The 25,873-nt window shown below is 33.3% G+C and overlaps 1 protein-coding gene across 6 annotated transcripts in view; it reads right to left on the reverse strand.

The window, feature by feature from the left end:
* The window catches only part of LOC145690558 (uncharacterized), a 638,254-nt gene that overhangs the window by 226,697 nt on the left and 385,684 nt on the right, over window positions 1-25,873 (reverse strand). For all 6 annotated transcript variants that reach the window (XM_081765565.1, XM_081765566.1, XM_081765564.1 and 3 more), the window contains one exon: window positions 18,634-18,795. In XM_081765565.1, the coding sequence (XP_081621691.1) occupies window positions 18,634-18,795 (162 nt within the window). The remainder of the gene's footprint in view (window positions 1-18,633; window positions 18,796-25,873) is intronic.

Genomic DNA, 25,873 nt, shown 5'->3' on the forward strand with positions numbered 1-25,873 from the left:
CTATGCTTTCAAGTAATTAGGTCATACATTAAACATGAAACAAAACGCAGTTCAACTCGGAAAATTATATTTTGGAATATTAGTAGAGAGCATGTCAAATATAAAAGAAAATTTTCACAATGTACTTACCAAAACTATTCTTGCATGGATTTAGAAACATAGCACTCAAAGATATATACACTGCACTCAGTTAAAGCAGTTAGTTGTTATTTCTAAACAATCACTTGTTGCATGATAGTTTAAGAAACATTACAATTTTTCTAATATTCAAATACAATCCAAACACTATCTGAGGCACTTATTTAGAAAAACAATGCAGCTTGATATATTTTGGAGACGTTTTCTAAAGACACAGAAAGACGCTTGTCTGACAATACATTTTTATAGGAATAGAATGACCTTTGTACGTTCAGTGGGGCGTATTTCATGAAGTGAATATTCTCGGGGGAAATATGAGATCTTCTGTAACTTCTCCATTCAGGATTTCAATATTAAGATTCATGGTCTTAATATTCTGCAATATATTTATCTTCGTCTTCTTTAATCTTACACCAAGCAGGAAAACCAGAAGCTTCCTGCTTCATTGGATGGAATTCACATTGTCTTCAAACAGACTATCGGAATTATCCTCCTCACCGCCAACAAGGTCGAATTCCCATATTTCATTAATTTGCAGTATTTTATATCCAAGTTTTAAAGCTGCGTGGAGTTCGAGGGTGCAAAATGTGTCCGTGAAAGCACGTTCGGTATCACTATGCACGCAATTCTCAATACTTTCATCCATACATTTATGACATAAGCCAAAAAGTAATCGGCCCTGCGTAACGTATGGAAGAATCGGAAAAATGATCTTTCGGGGACAAAACGGTAAATTTAACATTACCATAGATACTTTCCACTTCTGGAAAGTCCGGCCCCCTATGAATTTTTGGCTTTCCTACAGGCATCGGCTTACGCGCCATTACCCACGGATATAACGATGTTACATCTAAGTATTGAATTGTTTCACCACTGCTACATTGATATAAGGCGTTAAAACACGACGCCGTGAAAACTTTTCAGTACGACCATTGTGAAAACTTTTCTTGGGTGCCTTGCACTGAGTTTGAATAAACTCTTGTAAGTTTTTATCCTTTTTCATCCAGTTATCCCACTCACATTCCCACATCTCAACAGCAGTGAGATTTATTTTTTTAAGGAATGCAGTTTTTCTGATCGTATTTTCATAACGATCTTGCATCGATGTGGCATGACTAGAGGAAGGTTCAAACGGAAAATATGGAAGTGTTGTATAACCTTTCAGGCACCTATGGAAAAACCACCCATGATATTCGTATACGGTTTTTGTTAGGCTTTCAAACCCATCAACCTTATATTTACCAAAAGATATTTCGACACTATTCCCAAAATGCTGAATTTTCCCTTCGGTACGTTCTAAGTACCGTAGCCAAAACAATGCCTTTAAGCTTTGCCGGTCACAGTAATCGAACCCGAGAGGAGGAATGAGAGGAATTGTTTCTTCAGGTAAATATATAGATCGATAAGTTAATATTCCCATACTTGCAATCGTGGGCGCGGCGATAAAACACTGAATGCCGTTAGTTTTCTCTTCGATCAAGTTTGAAAACTTGATGACCGCTTCAACGAGGATTTTAACATCATTGCGGCAATATTCCATTATCTCCTTTTGGAGATCATACTTCTCGCCACTTTGAGCACGTTCTTCGTGCCAGGCGATTAATTGCTGTCGATCTGATGAACTCATACGATCAGGGTCAAAATATTTAAGATTAGGAGTCTTACCCACATAATTTTGATTTACTAAAGTGTTAAATAAATATGGGAAATATCCCTTTTGTAAATTTCCACTGAGGCCTGTCTTGGGGAGTTTTGACAACTTAACTAAAGGCAAGTATCCCTGAAAATAATTTTATTACCAAGCCACATTTCACTAACTTTTTGACCGTGCATAACCAATGTGGGAGATAAGGAATGCTTTTCTATTAAATTCCTACAACTGAAATGGACATCATAATTGGAACCATTGTGCGAAAGCTTTTCAACCTTTGGACGAGGTATTAATACGAAATTAATATACTCATTAATGGTCGTAAAGTTAAACTCTCGGGATCCATTTTTATTCCCATACACAAAACATGGATCACCCAAGTTTGTGTCTTTGCATGCATGACAAATATTCCTGCAAACCGTATAATTAACATGGTGTTCCTGTTCCATATGTTCATTCTTAGGAAGCAACATCGTCTCCACATCAAAGATAATATACAAAAAATTGTTAACATGGGTATGACTGGATTTCTGAACAACAAATATGGTCAGCTTCTACATGCATATCACAAGATTTGCACAGACGCTCACCACATTTATGCTCAGATTTCCTACGACGCGATGCAGATTATAAATCTTAGCACATTGAGGACAAAACCTTTCAGTTTCACATAAACTTTTGCTACGTCCAATTACATTCTTATGATATGTAAAGCATTCATCGGAAGGAAATAGTCTATGATAATCCGTACGTTCTCGTTTAATATCATCAGCACATACCTCGTGATATTGTTCACACGAATTACTTAGCAGTGCAATTGTGGTATTGTGCTTCATGGTATCTCTGTAAACAACGCTTACAATATCCTCCTTTACCCAAAAGAGACGTAATGTTTGTAATTAAACTGTAATGACCATTTTCGTACAAAATGAGAATTTGTTTTTGTGCATTTACTCCAGGATAAATTATAGTATACTCCCGGCTCATATTGATTCTTTCATATACCACAATTTGGTACTCTGGTGTCAGATGTTTAGAAATTTTTCCACATCAATAGTACAACCATTTTGATTATGGATTTCAATATCTACATCTACACATAAATATTCTGCTTGTTTCAGTAAACGTTTATGATGATTTTTTAACTGATATACCTGTTCGTATTTCTTATTGGCACTTGCCATTCCCAGAATAATACTTTTGGGAAGACAATAGACATCGTTTTTCATTGGGATGATACTTTGCTCAAGATGTGTGGTGATGTCAATGTACTTACTAGTATTACGTGTTTTACCTCTTCCCTTGCGATGATTTACGGTATGTACTCTAAAGAGCACCGAATTCCCGAAAAGGAAGTGTTCATAACTATTAAGCACATTTTCCACAGCTCGAAAAAAGGCCTCAGGATTCAATTCCTTCTTCCGACGCGACGTCATGTATACTGGCTTATTGAGCGTCGAAGCAGAACTCTCAATAGTCATGCCAACATACATGTTATCCATGTCATTTAATGTATGCTCTTTTACATACTCAAAGAGTTTTTGCAAATATTCTTCAGGGTTTTCAATTCCACTAGTTGCAAACGTTTAACCGTAACTTCCAATTCCCGCAAGCCAAACTACGGATAATACTTAGTTTAACTATTGAATATGCGGAAATAATCATTCGTTCCAACACCATACATGTTAGGTTCTGGTGCACAACTATTGCTAGGACCTGGAAGGTTTATAAAATCTTCCATGAACACGCTAAAGTCATCTGTAGTTAAACCAATAGTTATTCCTTTTGACATAAACTATCTAAACTTTTTACGTGCCAATTTCCAAATGTTGCCTTCACGAAAAAAGCCAACATGGTATAAATCAATATCCTTGGCGAATTTACAGCTCTTCAAAACAACATTGGACACATAATCAAAATGCCTCAACAAAACACGCAGTAGCTTAGAATATGCTTCGTTACTTATTCGTGCACCCAGTGAATGACATTGTGCCAACACTTCCCACGTGAAAAATATTTCTTTGGGATTTTCGTAGCCACGTGCTTCTTGTGCCGCTAGCATGGTATTAATACATTATATCGCTCCATTGTTTAGCTCTATTTCACTGTTTAAGAAAAAATGCTCACTTTTAGTTTTCAATCACTCTTTCTTTGCACTATAATTAAATTAGCTCTTATTTACCAACGGTACACTTAAAAGTTTTCAAAATTGCAATGCCATCAAAGATATAGCTAAAACATCAACAGTTCCTCTTGAAATTGATAATGGTCTGTAAGTTTTACATTTACCAACAATAAACTTCTAATGTTATTTGCAATTCCACTAGTACTTTCCGATAACTATATTGATAAAGTTCCGTAACTTTTTCAGTTTACCGTAGTTGTCCTTTACAAAATATTGGGAAATCCACTAATACTTTCCGGTAACTATAATGATAACGTTCCGGTATCTTTTCTCAGTTTATCGTAGATGTAAATTTATCGGTAAATCCACGAATACTTTCCGATAATTGTAATTTACAATCTGCTGTAATAAAATTCTCTTCAAGCTAATTGCACCACGCAGTGTAAATCAGGAACGTCTGACTTTTTCACTGGTCCTTCAATACTGACTACCGCACAACTTTACCTCTCTCATATACACGCAAAGAAAATAAAATCTAAGATTTCTATTCAATTCCACACGAAGTTTCCCGAACTTCGTGAAAGTTCCGAAAGTTCCTGAAGTTTCGTAAGTAGTCTATTTGGTATTATCTACTACGTGTTTGCTGACGATGGACTTAAAAAGTTTAGCGGCAAATCCTGCAATACTTCCCGATAATTTTCAATGCCAATGTCCCGTAATTATTATCTACCTGCTGTATGTTTACAATGACAACACGTAGTGTAAATCAAGAACGTCTTCACCGCAACACTACTTCTTCAATCGTAAAGTGAAGCCGCGACAATTTCACACGTCTTATATAGACGCAAAACGTAATCTCGTACCCAAACGCATTCAACAAAAAATCTCCTACCCAGACGCATTCAACAAAAAAATTCACACCCAGACGCGTTCAACAAAAAAATCTCGTACCCAGACGCGTAAGAAACGGGTGTTTATATCAAAACGAATTACTAATTATTATAAGTTGAAACTCAAACGGTAATTATGGTAATCAAATACTAATTTCACGAAATAAGTTTTCCAAACTTATAACTAACAACAAAAGTATAATAACGAACAAAAAAATCAGCAAGTAAAAAGTACACATAGTTAAAATATAAAAAATACAGTATATAGAAAAACTTATTAAATCAAAATAACATACCAGAAAAAAATAAAAGAAAGAAAATAGTATAGCAAAAAATATCAGATGAGTAGCACCAAAACAGATAGAAAGGTTTAGTTTATTTCGTTAGTTTTAGAACAGAAAAATTCAACACAAAAAATCAAATACAAAAAGGTTAGCTTAGCATCGTTAGTTTAGAACAAATTATTTCACAGTTCACAATTTTATTGTTCCCAAAGAAAACAAAAGAGTAAATAAGCAGTTTGTGCAGCAAACCAAACAAATAAGAAAGGAAACTTAAAGAAAGAAAATAGTATAACAAGAAAAAATCGGAAGTACAACACAAAAAATAATAAATAAATAAATAAAGGGTTAGCTTCAATAGCTCAGAACAGAGAAAATTCAACACAGAAATAAAAGACATATAGGAAGCATTTTAAGGAATGAAAAATATTTACCAAAAAACTTATGGAAAAGATAACAGAAGAAATTATAAAAAAGGAAAATAGCATACCATAGGAAAGAAATATAAAAAGAAAGAAGTGTAAACGAAACAATGAAAAAATGAAATACATAAAAAGAAAAGGTTAGAAAAGGGCTAAGTTAGTTTAAAGGAATTTTAATATGATCGCAGCACATAATTTTACTGTATCACAATCGAAGATTGTTCAGAGTGCATAATTGAGAACGAAAGCATTAAAAGAATCATTAAGGAATTTATCACTGAACAAAATTATCAAATAAAGAGGTTAGGTTACCCTCATTAGTTTAGAACAGAAAAATTCAACATAGCAGAAAAAATTATCAAATATAAAAGAGTTAGGTTGACTTAGATTAGTTTTAGATCAGAAAAAATCTACAGAGAAAAAGACATAAAGAAAACATTTAAAGAAGGAAAGGATTTAGTAGCAAACACAAATAACAGAACAAAAGAAAATTGAATCAGCTTAGTTATTTAGTTAGTTAAAATACAAAAAAGCAAGAAAAAATTTAACATACAAAGTAGTATATAAAGCATGAAATAATAAACAAATTAATGTGCCCAGTTTAAGATGACATTTTAATGTAACTAATTGTTATTACATGATATATTTTTTACTAAAATTTTTTCAGTGGTAATGTTAGTTTTTCTTCATTAAGTAACAGTTAACGACATTTTTTTTTACTTCTGATACTCATTTATATTCTTTGAGAATTAAGATTATTTTATAATAGTAATTTACCTTATAAAGAATGCATTTACATTGTACAAAAACAAAAATATAATTTGTAAAATAATATATATTTTTAATGTTTGTTACATTACATGAAATTCGTAAGTTCTGAATTTCAATTCTTATTTCTTACTATTTGTAACATGAACATTTTTCATTCTAATATTTAATATGTTACATAAAACTTTTCGAATGTTTTAATTGTAGTGTAATGATAATCTACAATTCCTGAAATTGTACGTTTCAAACGAAAATTTTTTATACTTTAATTACAATTGTTTTTACTAAAAAGATTTAAAAGTATTAAATATAATTTGTATTAAGCAAATATAAAAAGCTAACACTTACCACCGCTGGTCAAACTTAACAAATCTGGCTTGTTTTCAGTTGAGGACGAAATACTTGGACGCTATAAAAATAAAGGAACACAGTATTACTTACATGAACAGTATATTTCAGTATAAAAATTTGAAAAATGTATATTACTAAAATATATGTTTGGAAATTAATTTAAATGTAATGAAGATATTTGTAAACATTAAATGCATGCTTTCTAAACTTTTGGTATGCGTTTAACTTAAACGTAACATGTAATGAAAATATATGTTTTACTAGAAAATGTATATTTTAAAATAATTCGCATGTAATGATAGTATATGATGCAAACATTTAACTATGTTGCATGCTAAAAATTTAAGTGGGTTAACAAAACTGCATGCTAAAAATTATTAAAACATGTTATGCGAAACAAAATGTAAACATGCCCTTAAAAATAACTGACACCAATAAAAATAATTCTTTCAAAAGTAAACTGCACGCTATAAACTTTGTTACAAAAAATGTATGTAAAAATAAACTTATTTAGATATTATAAAGTAAAATGTATGCTATGAAAAAACTTTAAGAAGTTCGTCGTCAATAATACTTACCTTACTTTTGTGAACTTGGGTACTTTGAAATTTTGAATTCCGTTAGAAATTCTACTTAGTAGTTCTTTTCAATCTTCAATCTGTTGCCCTGAAACGAAAGAAACATTACTAAGTAAAACTTATAATTTATTTTCATATTCTTCTGATCAGTTTTGAAAGAAAACACTCGTAGAGTGTGATAAATTAAATAATTGATACACGAACTTATTCTTAAATTCGATTGTGATTTTGTAAAAATGTTCTGAAAATATTTTAAAAAGTGCAAATTGCTAAATACTTTCATTAATCAAACTAACTTAACCTAACTGAAGCTAACCTTTCTTTTACTATTTCTACTTTGTCTTAAAATGTTCCTTTCTTAACTTTGACGGATCGCGTTCTATGGAAGCTTATTTTATTTAGTTTCTCCTTTGTTACACAAACTCGTTTTTAAAATTCGATTGTGAACTAATAATTAAATTGTTAAATTTCTACTGTTTTCTTTTTTTCTTAACTTTGGCGGATCGCTTCCATAGCAGTTTTAGTTATATCGTATGCATAGCATACTCGTTGTTAAATTCGATTGTGATTATTTTATTCGTTCGTATTTTTCATTCTTTCGTTTTCATTAATGAAAACTCAGAGGAATTATATTACGAAATATTAATTATTTTACGGATCGCTTCTTGCGGAAGCTCTGAACAATCTCTGATTGTAAATATTTACCAATTCACTCCCTGTGGAAGCTCCTTATTTATTGGATCGTTTCTTAAAGAAACACGCTGTTAACTTCAGTTGACTCGTAATTTACTCGAACACTGTGTGGTCATACTAAGAGCTAGTTGTTAAAATTTTAAAGAGCAAATTGCGTTTGTGAAAAGAAAAAATGCTAAGAAACATACCTTTACTAGAAATTCACAGAAAATATCCTGTTTTTCTGGTACTTCTGATGGTCACTTATGGTACTTCCACAAAGATTAACCTAAAATATAACATAATATCTGTTAGAACATATGTTGTAGTAAGAATATCTTATACCTTAGTATACACTATGGGGTACAAACCCTTATACCTTACTACGTACGTATATAATATCTATATTTATACTATACAATATCTTATATGTTAGTATACAATATGCTGATATATGTATATTCTTGTAATATCCATATATAAATTGAAAGAACGGCGTGACGTACACAAAGTGGTCAGTAAGATTATATTGAGTGCATCTAAAGTGTGTATAAGTGTGTATAAGTAAGTATGTTTCTAAAGTGTGTATAATAATGTAGCTTACATTTGGTTCTATATAAGAGATCAGATTGAAGTAGTTTTTTCCATAATATTATATATATCTGCGATAAGGTAGATTGTACTTTCAAATAGAAGCACTACAGAATAGTAAACTAGAAAAAAACATTAAGGGAAGATCTAGTGGAGCCAACTAAACAGAGTATATATGAGTAGACAGAGGAGATGTCGATGGAATTTTTGTAAGTTCACGTAAGTTCTACGAGTATTGTGATGAGAGAGCTAAAGGAAACATTTATAAAAGTTTACAAAAAACATGATTAAAAATAAGAGTACAAAACAATACTAAGAGATAAGTTAGAAGCAAAGGTATACATACATAGAAAGAATACTTCAGTTATACACAGAAACAATAGCGTCCATGAAGACATGACAAAACATAAGAAAGAAACTTGAGTTATAAGAGCATAGAAGGAAACAATAGCATATCTAAAGACAAAAGAGAAACATGAGGTACACAAAAAATAACAAAGAAAATAAGTTACAAGCACATGCAGGAACATGAAAGATATAGGATAGACACAAAAATATGCAATAGCAAAGAACTTGGATTAGGTTAAAGATAATACTAAGGGAAACGAAATAAGTTAACTGACATCAAACAAATACCAGTAGTAATACTAATAATACTAACAAATAGGTTAGGGATTCAAGCAAGTATTAGTAGTAGTAGCTAATAACAAAAAGAGGGTAAAGTTATCTAATAATAGAATTGTTAACAGACGTAGAATAGCAAACAAGCGGGACAGCAAGCAGAAACTTTTCAAATAGCTTAAGATTAGTTCAAGATAAGAACATTCCGAGAAAATTCTAGTATAAGGTTATTAATAACTTCATATTGGCTAATTAACAAATAACAAAACCTAGAAACTTTCACTTAGTATCATTTACAAGAAAAAGCAATCAGAAAAAGGCACAAATAATAAATTGGGTAGCAGGCAGAACTACAAATAATAAGTTACATTAAGAAGAATGAAGCGTACAATCGAAGACACGATTATCAAAAGTGAAAACTTAGTTAGGGAAACCTTAAATTAATTCAAAATAAATTACGCAGATCATCTGCATAGTTAGGTTAGATCATATTAAAAAGCATCAAATTCGATTCAAAGAATGCAACATGAAATCACTAAGGAAAAGAAACAGAAGATCTACCAAGAACTACGAATGATGAGACATATAAATAATACCAAGCACAGAAAATGATAGAGCATCTTGAAATCAATTTAAAGAGAAGCAGGAATAAGTTAACTGAAAAGCTTGAAGATACAAAATATAGATAAAGTTTACTTACAAGGCAGAAATAATACTGTCAAAGTTAGAGTAGATTAAGTTGTAGTAGAATCAGGTTCCATAGGATTTAAAAATAATCGTCAACTCAAGCAAGGAACTCCACTTACTTCATTCTATATAATAATTTAAGGTTAGAGTAGCACATAAAGTAAACCAGGAAAAACGACAGATAGCCAATAGAAATACATACAGAAAAGTGAAAACAATCATAAAGGAAGAGATATAGCTAGAGAGAGAGAGAGAGAGAGAGAGAGAGAGAAAAGAGGGAAAGAGAAATTTTGGTTAGGCATACAGGCAAAGATGTGCACTGAAAGAGACATACAGATACTCAAACAAGCAGAGAAGGAGGGAATATACAAACTACAGATATACGTAGAGACAGAGAAAAAAACAGGGAGAGAAAGAGAAAACAGAGAAAGAAAAATTTTTGTTAGACATACAAGCAAAGGTGTGCACTAAAAGAGAAAGAGACATACAGATACTCAAACAAGTAAAAAGGGATAAAATATACAAATTGCAGATATACGTAGAGAGACAGAAAGAGAAAGGAAAAGAAGGAAAAGGAGAGAGAAATTTTGGTTAGGAAAAGGCAAAGAGGCAAAGATGTCCATTACAAGAAAGAAAGTACGCCATCCGACATATGTTAAGGCATTTACATTAGGAAAGCCTAGATCTTAGAAAATGTAAATTAATTTATAATTATTCCCGTCATGCAGTTTCGGATGACAACCAATGACTAACAAAGCAAAGGACGAATACAATAAATTAAATTTAGTTCGCATTAGGAAATAACAACAGGAACAGTAGTGGCTAACAGAAAGTGGAAACTTATAGGCAGGAAATCACATTAGGAAAATATTTATCGATTCATAGCAAGGACACAATAAATTATAGCTTAAGCAGGAAATCACATAAGGAAAATATTTATCGGTTCATAGCAAGGACACAATAAATGATAGCTATATTACTTTCAAAGCAAAGGTAAGTTAATTAGGTTATGTTAAATTAAGAAAATTAGTTAAACCTACAGTAGTAATTTAAACAAAAGCAAAATAAGTTAACTAAAAACATAGTTGGAAGGGTAGCAAACAGACAGAACGAAACTTAGGTAAAGTTTACTTAGAAGTCAAAAATAGTGATGCCAAAGTTAAAGTAAGATAAAGGCAAAATGTAATACCAAGGGAAAAATTCAAATTCATAAAGAACAACGCTTGGATATCATGTCAAGGTAAAATTGTTCCGCATCATCCAAAATTTGTAGTATCAATAAGCTTATTTTGACATATTCAAATTAGTGTAAGTCACCCTCACCTGTCAGCTCTTTACTTTTTTCGATATTACAAATATTTCCGTTGTTATGCTTCTTCGTTTGTCTCTTAATTTCGTGTAACGATTAACTTTAGTGTAAAGTAAGTCTAAAATAGACAAGCATCATGTAAACTAAGGATTTTTTCTTGATATTATTTTAGCAAAGACGTCTGCCTGTCATCAAATTCTCATTCGGTTGCCTTACTAAACAAGAATCCAACATTTCGTAACATTTCATATAAGTTCCTTATAATCAAAGTAATCTATTTTCTGCATACTCACATTTCGTAAAAGTCCTTGCTTTCTACAACAGAAACTGAATCAATGACACAACTGTTACATCATTCTGTGTTCTATACAACCATTTGTTACCCCCTCCCCATAGTTTTCACGCCATAAAACCAGTATTGCTACTTTATATAAATACTAAGAATAGCTAGAATAATAATACTAAAATATTAGTTGTAATTTAGGTTAGTTACCAAAAGTGGAAAATAGTCTAAAGCCAGTATTACAAATCAAAAGCATTCAAAATAACTATAAAGTGGGTCACAAATATATGCTTTTATCCTCTATATAGAAAAAACTATGAAAGAATTCTTTAATAAAGATTCATAGTACTGATACCAAACTACTTTTAATCTTGAAAAATCAAGCGCAGAAACGTTGAGAAAAAGCAAGGCAAAGTATGACTGCTGCTAATTAGAAAACTCTCGGCCGTAAGCCATTAAAATATATATCATTCATAAACAATTTCTTAAGATTTTTAGTATGTAATACAAACAATAAAAGCTTCATGGAATAAATCATAGCGCCTGGAAATAAAATATTAATAGTATGTACCACCGCGCTAATAAAGGATAAGGTAGAAGGTAAACCAGGAAGAGAAAGACCAAAAATTCAATATCTAGATGCAGTCAGCAAAAGAGAAAAAGCTCGTGAAAAAGTTATTTATATTCTTCTTTATACTAGCATTTTGCAATATGTATGCTTCATAAATTAATATACGTTCAGCCCTCCTTGTATTTACACTACGCAAATGTCGGGATGGTACCTAGCATATAGGTCCCACATCGCTTCCATAATGCTTTCTTTCCCCTCAAATACTATAATCAACAAAACATCATCCCCCACATATACGTAAAGCTGGCATCTAAATCCTAGTATATTCAAGTTTAATGCGTAATGTTAATCCTATGTTACGCTAGCAACGCAACTTAACTAAATCAATAAAAATAATAACTTACCTGTTCTCCTTCAAACTTCACTCGTAGAACACAAAAAAGATACATACCATCTGACACAATCACACGAAAATTCAACTACGATTTTAAGTTCCTTCTGCTGAAATCTTATATAGGGAAACGTAAAGAAAGAAAAAATAAAATAAAAAATAAACACGCGGCCAACTTCTGTTCATTCAATCCAGCGGGGTCATTGAAACCCTACTACAATAACCCCGTGGTCAAGTTCTGTTCCCATAGTAATACAAAAGTGCTCCTCCCCGAAAGCAATTTAACACACTTTTGTTAACACAAGTCAACTCAATGTTACAATACCATAAATAATCACTTTTTATTTTCAGTACTTATTAAATGTTCTCTTCCGAGTACCAATAGATATACCTGCGCTCTGAGCTGGAGCTTGTTAGTTTACACAAAAAGTTAAAATAAATCTTGTTTCTTCCTCTCTTTCTTTTTTCCAACAGAAAAGGTTACGTGAGTAAACCACAAAGGATTTTTGTACTATTTAATTTTCACAATATATTATCTCGTTTCCTGTTTTCCAGAAAAATCTCTCCTATTGCCTGATAAAAACAGTACAAATAAAGACAGTATACTTTAAGTCAAAAAGGACAGAAATATAATATATATTTTTCTTTACTATATTGAATTCTTAACAGAACTAAAAGTTACAATAAAAATAGTTTCTTCTCTCCATTCTCTCAAAGTGATCTTTTTAAACAACTCACCTGCAGATATTACAAACCCAAGTTATTCTATATACGTTCCTTATGAACAAAGATACACAGAAAATTGTATCTCCATGCCTTTTCAAATCCAACTGTTCTTTTCTTTAAAATCACATAAATTTGGCCTACTAACAATAAGTAGGATTCTTCAGGTGAGTAAAAGGACTTAAACTTCCAGGAAATCAATACAATACTCTACAACCTCCTGTGTAATTTCACATGTATGCATTCAACCTAAAAAATGACACGTAACAAACTCACGTCAGGCGGCACTCTCAATTATTTTTCACAAGACCCGCTAAAGAATCAGCTGTTATACGGAAAACACGAAATTCCTAGAATTTTCCAAATGTTTCTCAAACAATACTGTTGATTTCCATTCTCTCGTAGTTCCCGTCAAACTCTAGGCAATCTTAAAGAAAATGTAAGTCTATTTCTAAACATATATCACACCTCCTTGTCAAACGATATCAATGTCCGAAATTTTCTCGGTTCCAATCAAAGAAACAACAACAATATACTATATTCTTCACCAGGTGTATGTCACAGATGTTCCAATACTTGGAATTTTAGCTGCATATTCTCTCTCTCTCTGTCATGGACAAAAATATAATGTTTGTCAAAACAATAAAGAATGATCTTGTAAGTATAAAATATCTCCTATACATATCTTTAAAGTCATAAATTAGCTTCTCCTAAAAGCCTGCTCTACATAAAACCCTCTTATGGTTCCCCTATTTGCGCACACGTGTACAAGCTTCATCCATCCAAAGTCAATTTTTTTCTTGCAGAACTCAAATTCTTAAAAGTGCCAATCAGTAACATGGTTCCATTATTTTCTAAGGCTGTCGGTACAGCCTTTATCCTCTTCCATTTCGACCACAAACAAAAATGTTCCAATCTCACAAATTTTTTTCATGTAATTCGAAAAAATGCCGAAAGAGTTCACGTCATCCTTAATCTTTCACTCCCCCGGCGCCAGAAATATTTGATTTCGGTAAGTTTTTTATGTAACATAAAATGGAAACCACCGAGTTAAACAAACAAATCTTTCCTTCTTTTCAAAATAGATGGTAGCACTGCTCTCTTCTTCCTTCTATATAAAATATTCTATATATATTCTTCCTTCTATATAAAGTAGTCAAAGGTATACAATCCATCATCAGAAATAAATTTACTACATGCATAGTACGAGCTAAATGCGAGTACGTGCATTTTATCCGAAAAAAACTCCGCGATCGCGAGTCCGGTTCCGCTATCATCGCGTTCGTGAGCGTTCGGGATGTTTCGTGGACGGTCGACATACATTGAACTTCTCCAAAGGATGTGCTGATGTCACCGGTAAGTAAATATTTTATTCATTTATGCATGTATTATATGATTTAATATCATAAAATATAATAGTATGTACCATTAAATTAATTAAAAGGTTCAAGGTATATTAATATCACGTACGATTAAGTTAATTAAAATACAAATAGGTCAGATTTTCTCCTATAAAATTGATATCAATTTGATATCAAAATCTAATTAAATTATATCTTAAAATGTTGCTTAATTTTCACTATAAACAAGCAAAATATATTATATTTCAACCCTTTTAGGACCTAATTTGGCAACACCGCAGTACTAAAAGCACATAATACAGCGTAAAAAGCTCCAATTAAAGTGATATCGCGTTACAAAACTTCAAATTGTGCCCTATTGTTACTCATGTATACCACGTATGGTTTTAGTAAAGAGATTAGAGTCGAGATGGAATATTATTGTTGGGACAGAACTGATTACAGGAAACCGCATCTCCCTACCTATTAACGTTTTACCTTATAGTAATCAACGTTTAAACCGGAAGTAGTTGATTTATGCCATTTCTGAATAGAGGGTTAGGAGAGGAGATAGTAAACATTTTTGGAATGCTAAATTGATTACAAAAATACTTTTCGCTATCTATTACGGTTTTTATTCTATGGCGATCAACACTGAAACCGGAAATGCTTGATTTCTGCCACTACCGATTTGAATAAAGTGTTAAGAGAGAAGATGCGAACTATTCTTAGAAGGCGAAGTCGATTCCAAGGAAATCGAACTTGCTCTCTTAACGATTTTTCTCTATATAGATTAATATTAAAACCGGAATTCGTACTGGATTTATACCACTTCCGGTTTTAATACAGTATTTAGGATGGACATTTCAGTTATTCTTGGAACGCTTAATCGATTTGAGAAAACCCCCTTCTCGCTATCTATTACGGCTTTCGCTTTATAATGGCAACGTTAAAACCGTAAATGGTTGATTTTTTACCACGTCCCATTGATTAAGCGTCTCCATTAACGAACTCGGACGAGATACCATAATCGCTCCACATATTTATTGCAAAAACAGAATATAAAAATTTGGCATTTGTCCGAGTTATCGTGGGAGTAACCTACGTACGTACTAAGAATACAATATTATAAGTCCTGTTACGTAATAATAATAATAATAATAATAATAATAATAATAATAATGATGATGATGATGATAATAATAATAATAATAATAATAATAATAATAATAATAATAATAATAATAGTTATAAGCGTAGATCCGGAAATGATTCATTTGGCATAAGGGATAACTACAAATCTGATGATTAATATAAATGACATACCCAAAGAACAAAACATAATAGACGACTAGGCAGGGTTGGATTTACCCCTAGGCCCTAATCTAGGGCGCAACGTTTTGAGGGGAGCACTTCGAATGAAAATTTAATTAGCAAGACGAAGAAAAGTGCAAAAGAATAATAATAATAATAATAATAATAATAATAATAATAATAACAGAAGTCAAATTAAACAGTCTCCAAATAATAATTGATTTAGCAAGTCTATCGACTTTAATCATTGGTCGTCGAAGCTAAATAGAATTTTAAAGTTGTACTTGCAGTAGACAGTAGCGAAGAGGCGGGTAATTATGGTATACGCACTTCCCTCGCAACCCTCCTGTGCATGTTCTCCTCAACACCTTGTCATAATATAAATCTAGATAAATTTCAACAATCCGATTATTTTATTCCTCTTAATGAAACTCTTAGTGATGGAATATTCAAACTATTACGGACGAAAATTCAAAACGAATTTCTTTCATTATTGCGCCAACTCATATTGTAAAACTCAAACTCATCATTCTCTGTAATTATTTGTATTTCAAACAACAAGAAAATATCGTGAATTTGTAGTAATTAGTCTTTCACAGCATTTGTAAAATGAAAATTCATTAAGATTTATACTAAAACGAAATATAGGTAGACCCCAATGCATAAAATATTTTTCATTATTATTTTCTTTTGTGTTAAAAATTTCCCCCATCTGGGAGGGGTAGAAAACCCGCGACTAGGGCAGGAACGGAAAGATCAAGTGTGCATGTTTCGTCTGAACAGCACTTTTTTTTTTTTTTTATGCATATAGGCTACATATATTGGGATCAAGATACACTGGCAACATTGTTCGGTGACGGTCATTGGAGTGTCCCCGTACGAAGGCTACAATTTAAAGCAATGCTTTTCCTCGAGTGACGGACACTGAGAGTTGCTCGAGACAGTTACGCGAGAAGGGTCGGTGACGGCAACGTTTTAGTGATGGCAACTGCAGTTACCTCGTACAAACGCGACAATTTAAAGCAATGTTTCACAAACAGTTGTGTCACCGAGTTGCGTCACTCAGTGAGTGCATACGAAGGCTCAGTTAATTTCTCTTTTCGAAATATTCTTCAATATTCTGCTTTTTTCTCCTACCATTTCCAATATTCTTTCATTTTATACTTTATTCGTCCATCTAATTTTCATAATTCTTTTGTAGCACCATATTTCAAAAGCTTCCATTCTTTGTTTTTCCTCTTGTCCCCGTGACCATGTTTCACATCCATACAATGCCAAATTTCACATATATGTTTTCACAAGTCTTTTCTTGAGTTCTAAACCGATGCTTCCTGTTAGGAGTCTGTCTGTTTTTCTTCAAATGCCTTCTTCGCCTGAGCTGTTCTGGAACTTACATCCTGTTTGTACCTGTTAGCACTCATTATTTTGCTCCCTAGGTAACAGAATTCCTCCATTTCTTCTACCAGGTGATCTATTTTGATCTTATTTTTTCTTGTTGTTTGTTTTCTAGCGCATCTCATAGATCTTGTTTTGCTCTTGTTAATCTTCATGTTAAATTTGCTGCTAAGCAGCTGTTTAGAATTATCCGTTCTAGAATTATTTACCGTTTAGAATTATCTCCATTTTTTTCTCTGTCTGCCAACATTACTTTTTTTTGTTGTTGTTGCCAATGAACAGTTATTCTTATGCTGTAAATGTCATTGATTTCTTTCATAGCTTCTTCACTGTAGATTTTAAACAAAATTGGTGACAATGAGCAAGGGCGCCGATCCTGGGGGGCCAAGGGGCCCCGGGCCACGCAAAGCTCATGTGGGCGCACGTATTGTATTTATGAATATATAATATTTTGCATAATTTGAATGCAATTTGTCTCAAAATCCTTATATATATACCTTCTGCATCTGAATGCCCCCCCCCCCCAAATTATGCAAAAAGGAGAAATCGGCTCCCTTGACAATAAGCAGCATCCTTGTCTAACTGCTTGCTGAATTGCTGCTTCTTCTCCTTCGCCTTCTACCTCAATTGTTGCCTTCTGCTGTGTGCACTACAGGTTATATTATTATTATTAAGTATTCTGCCTTTCGGCAGGTGCTGGGACTAATGAAGATTTTTTTTTCAATTTTAGATTTGGGCCTGGAAATGTTCACTCCTTATAGTTTATACCTGCTACGAAGGGCACACATCATGGGGGCAAGTAGAGGCGCTTGCCCCCTCTCCCCTTTAGAGGAAATAGTGCTTCGGAAGATCAAAAACCCAATAGCATTTTTAGAATATTTACCGTAAAATTTGAGGCTACATTTGAAACGTCGCTTATACTTGCCCCCTCTTTTAAACCACAACATGGGCGCCCTTGCCTGCTACATTCAAAATGTTTAATATTATGTCTCATTCCACGTTATCAAACACTTCACTAGTCGACAAATGGTACTTAAGTTGTTCTTCTCACTCCTTTCTCCTAACAATCCTTTTAATGCAAGTATTGCTTCCCTGGTTCCTGTTTTCTTTTTGAATCCAAACTGGTCATCTGCTGGTACAGCTTGTACCTTGAATTCCAATATTCTATACACTATCTTTGTTAAGAATTTTGAAGCATGCGTAAGAAAGATGATCGTTCTGTTTTTCGCATTTCTCAGTACTCACTGTTTTTGGTATTAGGTATTAGCACCTTATTACTTAAGTAAAATTATTTTTCTATTATAGTAAGAAAATTATTATATTTTGATATAGACTTCGATAAACTGAACATTCTCCGAAAGTCCAGGAGCGTGAGTGTCCTCTTTTGTCTCGCTGCGAGCGACCATGCTAAGTACTGCTATTTACACACGAGTAAATATGTCTCATCTTCAATATACGTTTTGAGATCCTTAGAAGTAAAGAGAAAATTTACTATACCCTTTATTAGTTGTTTGAAATGAATATTCACTTACCCTTAAGCAGAAAAATTGATCCTAGAAGAGCAGCAGTAATCACAAGTGTAGCAAATACTTTCTTCTGGTTAGAACAATATTTCAGGGCAATCATACGATGCGATATTAGTTCTTTTAAATTACTACAGAATTCAAGCATATTTGATTTAACTATAGCTCCACCTGAAAAATAAATGAAATTGAAATATTTAATTTGCTGACCCAGAAAATATAGAATTGAATGATATATATATACAAGATGATATATATATATATATATATATACACAAAATGGTTTTATTTATTTTGATACGCTTTTATAGCTTGTAACTAATACATAGACAAGAGTGAAACTTTTAGTGCAAATATAGTCGCACATACTCCTCCAATCCAACATAGTTTTAGTTTCTCAAATTTTAACTATATCAGATTATTGCATATTTCAGATCTACACGTTAATCGTAATCTTGTAGTATTTTGTTTATTATTCAATCTTACAAACTATGGGCACTGCAGTATACTATCATTCAAACTTCGACCTCTAGAGCAGTAATTACATGAGTGAGACGAACGGGGCACTGCACAGCTAAAGAACCTTAGTGTCAAATACTATAATCATGATTTGACTATTTCGAATAAATAGGAACGTGCCGTGCTTAAAAAGAATCTGATTTTGTTTTTCGAAAGATTTTATTTAAAAAAATTGCTTCAATAATAACCAATTCAATCTGTTTCCAGTGGACAGTTTTCAGTGGATGGAAAAAGGACAATGTCGTTCTCAGTATCACACCGCTCCGGAGATATTTTCTGTGAGAAATTGAGCAGAAATTGTTAACGCGCTAGTGTGACTCATTCCCATTAGGATTAGTGTAACAGACAGACTGAGACGCCCGTTCATTATTAAAATTGTTTTGAGACTTACCGAAAAGTCCATAACTTTTGGAAATATTCAATAGTATTTCCCCCTCCATAAAAGTACTAAACTTGCGAAACTGAATATCATTCTCAAACGGTTTAATTTACCTATTTAAACCAAGCTTTCTTCAATATGTTATGAATGAATGTTTTCTTGAAGAACTTGTCTACTAAAATGAAATTGGTTACGTAGAGGTATTCCTGTTAGTCCTGTAACCATGTGCGCCCACAGAGGGGGGCAAGAGGGGGCAAATGCCACCACCCCTGGGTTTTTCGGAAAAGGTTAACTTTTTTAGGCTCTTCTGGTGACAAAAATTGAGTTAAATGGCTTTCGGAAGCCAAAGATCATTGTTTCCTTTAAGATCTCTGTTAATGGTGTAATGTTCAGAATGGATATAAGACCTTTTTCTAAGAGGCAAAAATATGAGAATAGCGTTTTCCGAATTCCGGAATTAAGTAAGTTGAAAGTAACAGAAAGAAAGCTAGAGTAGTACTGGCCCCACTTGATCGAAATTTGGACTTTGACCCCGACTTTTATGACGTAATAGATGAAAGGTCAATGACCTTGACCCGAGGTCAATGACCTAGGGGTACTTAGGACCACCCACTCTAAAATTTGGCAGGGTACCTTAGCCCACCCCTAAATTTTGGCAGGGATAGTTAGGACTACCCCCCTTAAATTTTGTAAATTGCCAAATCTAAAAACTTGGTGTGGTAGCTTAAGACCATAGTATGTACTCCCATGCGCAAAAAAAAAAAAAAAAAAAAAAAAAAAAAAAAAAAAATTGCGCGTATACTGTAACTCAAGATTTTTCGCATTTATTCCATTTTCCTTACGTTTATGGGTAAAATTCAGTTATTAGTATGTGGAGATAATAGAAAGAAATCCCTCTAAGGAGATATTTCCAAAAAATATAATAAAATAATAAAAATATAAGCAAAAAACAAAATTATGCTCGGTTTTGTGTATACTGGCAACGATGATTTCTAGGGATTTTTTCAGTAGCAGATCACAATTGCGGAGGGAATTCAGTAGGGGAATCGAGGAGTTGGATCAAGGAACTCGATAAAGGACTAAAATGTTGCATTTATTGGTTAAAACCTAGTGTGTAGATTGCCTGCCAAATATAAATTAGCTTCTGCAACTAAGATGTCGTACGAAAATATAGAATTAAACAGAAAAACTATTATGTTAAGGTTCGAAGCGATACGCACCATGGTTATGAAGATTATTTCTTTTAAAAAAAAGAGCCAACACAACGTAGCCTCCGTGGTTAGGTGGGTAGAGTGGCGGAGTCGTAGTTATTTTATTATTTTGACACCACATCGAATCCCATCCCATCCCATCCCATCCCATTTTTTTTTTACAAAACATTATAATTTTCATGTTAATAAGAACCGAAGCAATATAATAAGGACAACTTACTGATATTTTGCTGTAATGACGTATTTATCCAGGATTAGAAAACTATTGTTAATAGCTATTGTTTTCTATTCATGCTGTTGTATAGTTTCTCTCATCCTGTTTTCTTGGGGAAAAAACAATTTTGTCTCCAACGAAGTGTGAAGGATATATACGGACAGAAAAAGACATCTTAGTACCAAACGTGATTTATCGTGATGAAGTGGACTAGTTTGCCATTATTTAAAAAAAAAAATGGAGTTGGCTTTTCTTTATGTTTTAGCTAAAAAAAAAATTTTTCTTTATAAGATTATACTTTATGAGGCAAGGTGTGTGATCATACCCACAAATTTAGCTAGGGAGTGAAAGATAATTGTTTATACAATCATTTTACAGGTTTAGTTGCGTGAAATACCAATACACCATGGTCTCGCTTATCCGACCATCCTTTGTTCCACATACCATATGATCCGATATATCATTGCAAATAGCACCAATCGGCAAGAAGATCTCCAAGTTGTGGTCTTAATCTTTTTTTCATGCTGTGGAGTCTATCGCCTAGCGCGCCCGTCTACACCTTGACTCATACGTCTATCATTCAGTGCAGACACGTATCCAGGTTTTTTATTCGGAGGGGGCCCAACACGAATCCTCGTGAGCACGTAATTCTAATGTTTTTAAATATCAATAATAATAATAATAATAATAATAATAATAATAATAATAATAATAATAATAATAATAATAATAATAATAATAATAATAATAATAATAATAATGCAACAGTTCTGTACCTCTCTTAAACTTTTTCCTACTTTTCATTTATAAACCGGTTTATTTTGGAAACTGCAGTATAGCACAAACAAAATGAAACATATTTTCGAGAGAAATGTAACTAAAGAAAACTGTCTGCTACGTATATCACATAACAAAAATAGCAAGAAGACATGGAGTGTATCGTTCTAATATATTAAAGTTAAAAACAGAACGGAAACGAAATGTTAATCCTATTTAAGACTGTTCTTTAATTCCACCTGGTCAGTGGCGTATTTACGATTTTGTTTCGGGAGGGGCTTTGCTAACTTTCGGGGGGAGGGGCTTTGCCTGGAAATGTGAAAATTCTGCAAGATATTTCATTTACTTTACTATACTAAGTAAGATTTCGTGGGGGGCTTAAGCCCGAAAGCCACCCCCCTAAATACGCCACTGCACCTGGCATAATGGCATTATGGTATGTTCTTAGAATTATAACAAGACAACAGCACATTGCCCAAAGTTTGGACACTGACTACTAGTAAACTGATATAAAAGAACCTCAAAAGGGTAAAGGCAAGTTTATTAAAAAGTGCTTGAGTTTCGGAGAGAGACAGCTCTCAGGCCCTCACGCTGGATACGTCCCTGATTCAGTGCAGTGCAGTTATTTGTTATAAAACATTATTATTAGATGCGTAATATGTAAAATTATATCATAAGTTTTACTTTTAATAGGTCTTTTCTTAACACATCCATATTATCCAGCGTTCTGCCTGCCTGTTTATGTCGGATAAGCGAAACTCTACTGTATTTCCAAAGCTAGCATATACATGAACTAGAATTGTATCGTCCTAGAACAGACAATAGTCTGAAATGCTTATATTAAAAGGCTGGAATAAAAAAAGCATAAGTACTGTTTTGGAAGCGTGAGAACAAATTAAAAACAATTCAATATATTTCCTAGGTATCAGATTATCATCTTATTATGTCAATGTGTATTCTTTTTTAAACATATTTTTAAAAGTTATACCATTCGCAATATTCCTAAGGAAATCTAAAGAAAAACTTCTTGTGCCTCTTATGACAAAGCGGCTTAAGTGCATGGTCCGAAACCGATTCCCACGTTAAGGTATAGATAAAGTTCCCGTACTTCAAAAATGCAAATCCGGGACGCTACTAAATTACGAGAATCTTTGAAATGTTTAAAACTGAAAGAAGTGTTGAATACTAATTTACTTTCTTCCATTAGATAGAGTTATTCAAGTATTACGTTATCACATTTTTATTCATTTCACTAGATCTTCCAAGGACGCCAATTTCTCTGTAAATTATGGGGGGGGGGGCATTCAAATGCAGAAGAGATATATATATGAATATTTTAAGACAAATTACACTCAAATAATGCCAAATATTGTATATTCATAAATACAAAGGAGGCCTACATGAGCTTTGAGCGGGCCCGGCCCCCCAGGATCGGCGCCCTTGCCTTCTTCCTAGTTAAGCAAACGTAAGCAGATGATTTACTCCCTCCCCCTGGTAAGCAAAATTGTTTTTTTTTTTTCCTCAAGATCTGTTGCGTTTCGTGAAATAACAGCAGGAATTTCCTGATTACTTAACCATCTAAATGAATGTTTTCACTTAGAGCCATCCCGTCGATTAGCGTTGCCTAGGACTAAAATAAATTAAGGGTCAATAATGAAGATGAGACTTCCATATCAAACATGAAGAGACATGTGGATCGGAGATCTTTCTTTGTTCCAACTTTGATTTTTTCAAATTCATGATGGGAAATTATATTATGAGTACAATTTTCGAAATTAATAGTATACAATCGTAAAAATATCTTACAAAACGATGGTTTATTGCAAAATACTTTGACTCAAAGAATAAATTACAAGTAATAAACTTGTTACTTTTCCTGAAGAGTCTAAGTCGTGAATGAGACGGAAGCTGTCGAGCGTAGTGCTTGGAACGATTGCCTCTCTTGTTCTACCTTCCCGTGGCGCAGCCTTGATTCGACTTGATCCTAAACGGATTATTCAGAAGTCGAAGTCGGAAGATGTTTCCCATTTTTCCAAAACACTCTTGGTCGATTACAATCTGCCTAACTCGTGAGGGGACAATCCCATGCCGTAAGCGTCGGTGGACCACCGATAGGCAACTAGTGACATGTCCCCAAAAATTGGCGGTCCCGCAGCCAAAAATTGGTCCCACTTCCGTTTTGAAAATTATACCACCACCGGCAGAGAAGCGACGGAACGCCAACGAACCACAAAATTATTCCCCTAAAATACGTTAAATCGCCGATATGCGTAATTTCTTTGCATCAAGATGAGTCTAAAAACATTTTTAAAAAAATAAAACGAAAGTGCCCTAAGCTGGGCGTGAACCATCAACCTTAGGGTTACTAATTGCGTGTTCTTCCGAATTCGTCACGGAGGCGATTATGAAGACACACCTTGTAGAGTGATAAATCGTTGAAGTCTTTTTAATATTTCTAATCAGAGTGCTTCTCTAACCGTGTATATTTGAAGACAACTGTTCGGAATCAAATCAAATGCACTCGTCATGTAATTTTATAACAAAATGGCAAGCGTCTATTTACTTTTTTCATAGTTCTTTCATATTCACTTGCTAGTGATCGGCGACAGTTGCCAACTAAATTCATACAATTATACGCACCCACCTCAAGATTTTTCACTTCATGATGTAAAGGCAGGAGTTACTCTTGACCCCCGGAGCTCAAATATTGTCCTTATAATAACAATTCGTCAGGGAAAAATAATATATAATAATAACCGCATGCACATGACTGGCGATAGTTCATGTTGGTCCCTTTACGATTCTCCGTGACAAATCGAACGAGCGCGGACCAAAATGAAGTCCTCGTTCTTACGTTGTGGTAACTTCAATACCCTCGATTCTAGATATCTGCTTCGACTCGACGAATCCCTGCCACTAGTGGCACGCTAGCGGCAATCCTTCGACGCGTCGCGATATCGACGATCGCCATTTACCGGCAAGTGAGCCACTAGGAGTTGGCGACGTTTACGGCATGGGGAAGCTAATAAACAAACAAAAAAAAAATAATAAATCTAAAGCCTTATAAAAAAGTTTTCTGAAAAGTTACATCTAGCAAAATCATTTGTTGGTATTCCAGAACAGTGAATTCACCTTTATTCATAATTTACTTCTATCGTAGTTTTGATATGAGAATGATATGTCTAAAACTAACACAGGTCATTAATACTTTTTTTTTTTTTTTTTTGCTTTACTCAGATTTAGCAGTTTTACTTAACAGTCAGTCAATTTGGATCTGTGATATCAGAGTTTTAGAGATTTCCTTATTTTTTTTCATTTCTAAAAAAGTTTGCAAATAACACCATTACCGTATCTCTTTCGATATTTCCATATGTAATGGCTTGGTCACTCCCAGTATATTTCAAACAATAAAATATTTACGGTGTCTTACTCCATTAATCCGAACTACATTTTATATCCAACAACTCTGTGCATTTTCCCTTAAATCTGCAAACTTTCTACTAGGTTAAAACTCAGTATTTTCTATTTTCTTCCTTTCTTGCTAAAACAAAAGTGTTCTTTAGACAACCTGGAATGATGACTCTATACTACATTATGTTGCATAGAGCATTTTATGTAGCATATCATTTGACAGTTGGACACTTTCTTTTTATATTGAAAGCAACAGGGATTAAGTCCTTCTACACTTATATGATAAGTAAACACATTCTTTTTAATTCGTGGAATTGTGCCAATGCACTAGGTTCAGAGAGTTTTTAAGATAATAATAATAATAATAATAATAATAATAATAATAATAATTATTATTATTATTATTATTATTATTATTATTATTATTTTATTGACTTAGGTTTTCCTGAATATTAAGCAATATTTCACAAAAATCTGGTATTTTTAAACAAATGTGTTTGATATCAAGTTTTCATAAAAGTAGTCACTCTCTCCTATTAATAATTTCAGAGGGGCCGCGGTGGCTCAGTGATAAAGCGTTCACCTTTGGTGCATGGGATCCTTGGTTCGACCCCAGCTCGCACCAAGTGAATTTTGTGGTGGAGAAACACCATGTGCATGGGTTTTCTCGGGGTTCTCCCGTTTTCTCCCACTTTTTCATTCCACCATTGCATTCATTTCTCATCATCACCGTGTCCT

The sequence above is a fragment of the Thermobia domestica genome, chromosome 7 (assembly GCF_964235325.1).
Source record: "Thermobia domestica chromosome 7, izTheDome1.hap1.1, whole genome shotgun sequence".
NCBI lineage: Eukaryota > Metazoa > Arthropoda > Insecta > Zygentoma > Lepismatidae > Thermobia > Thermobia domestica.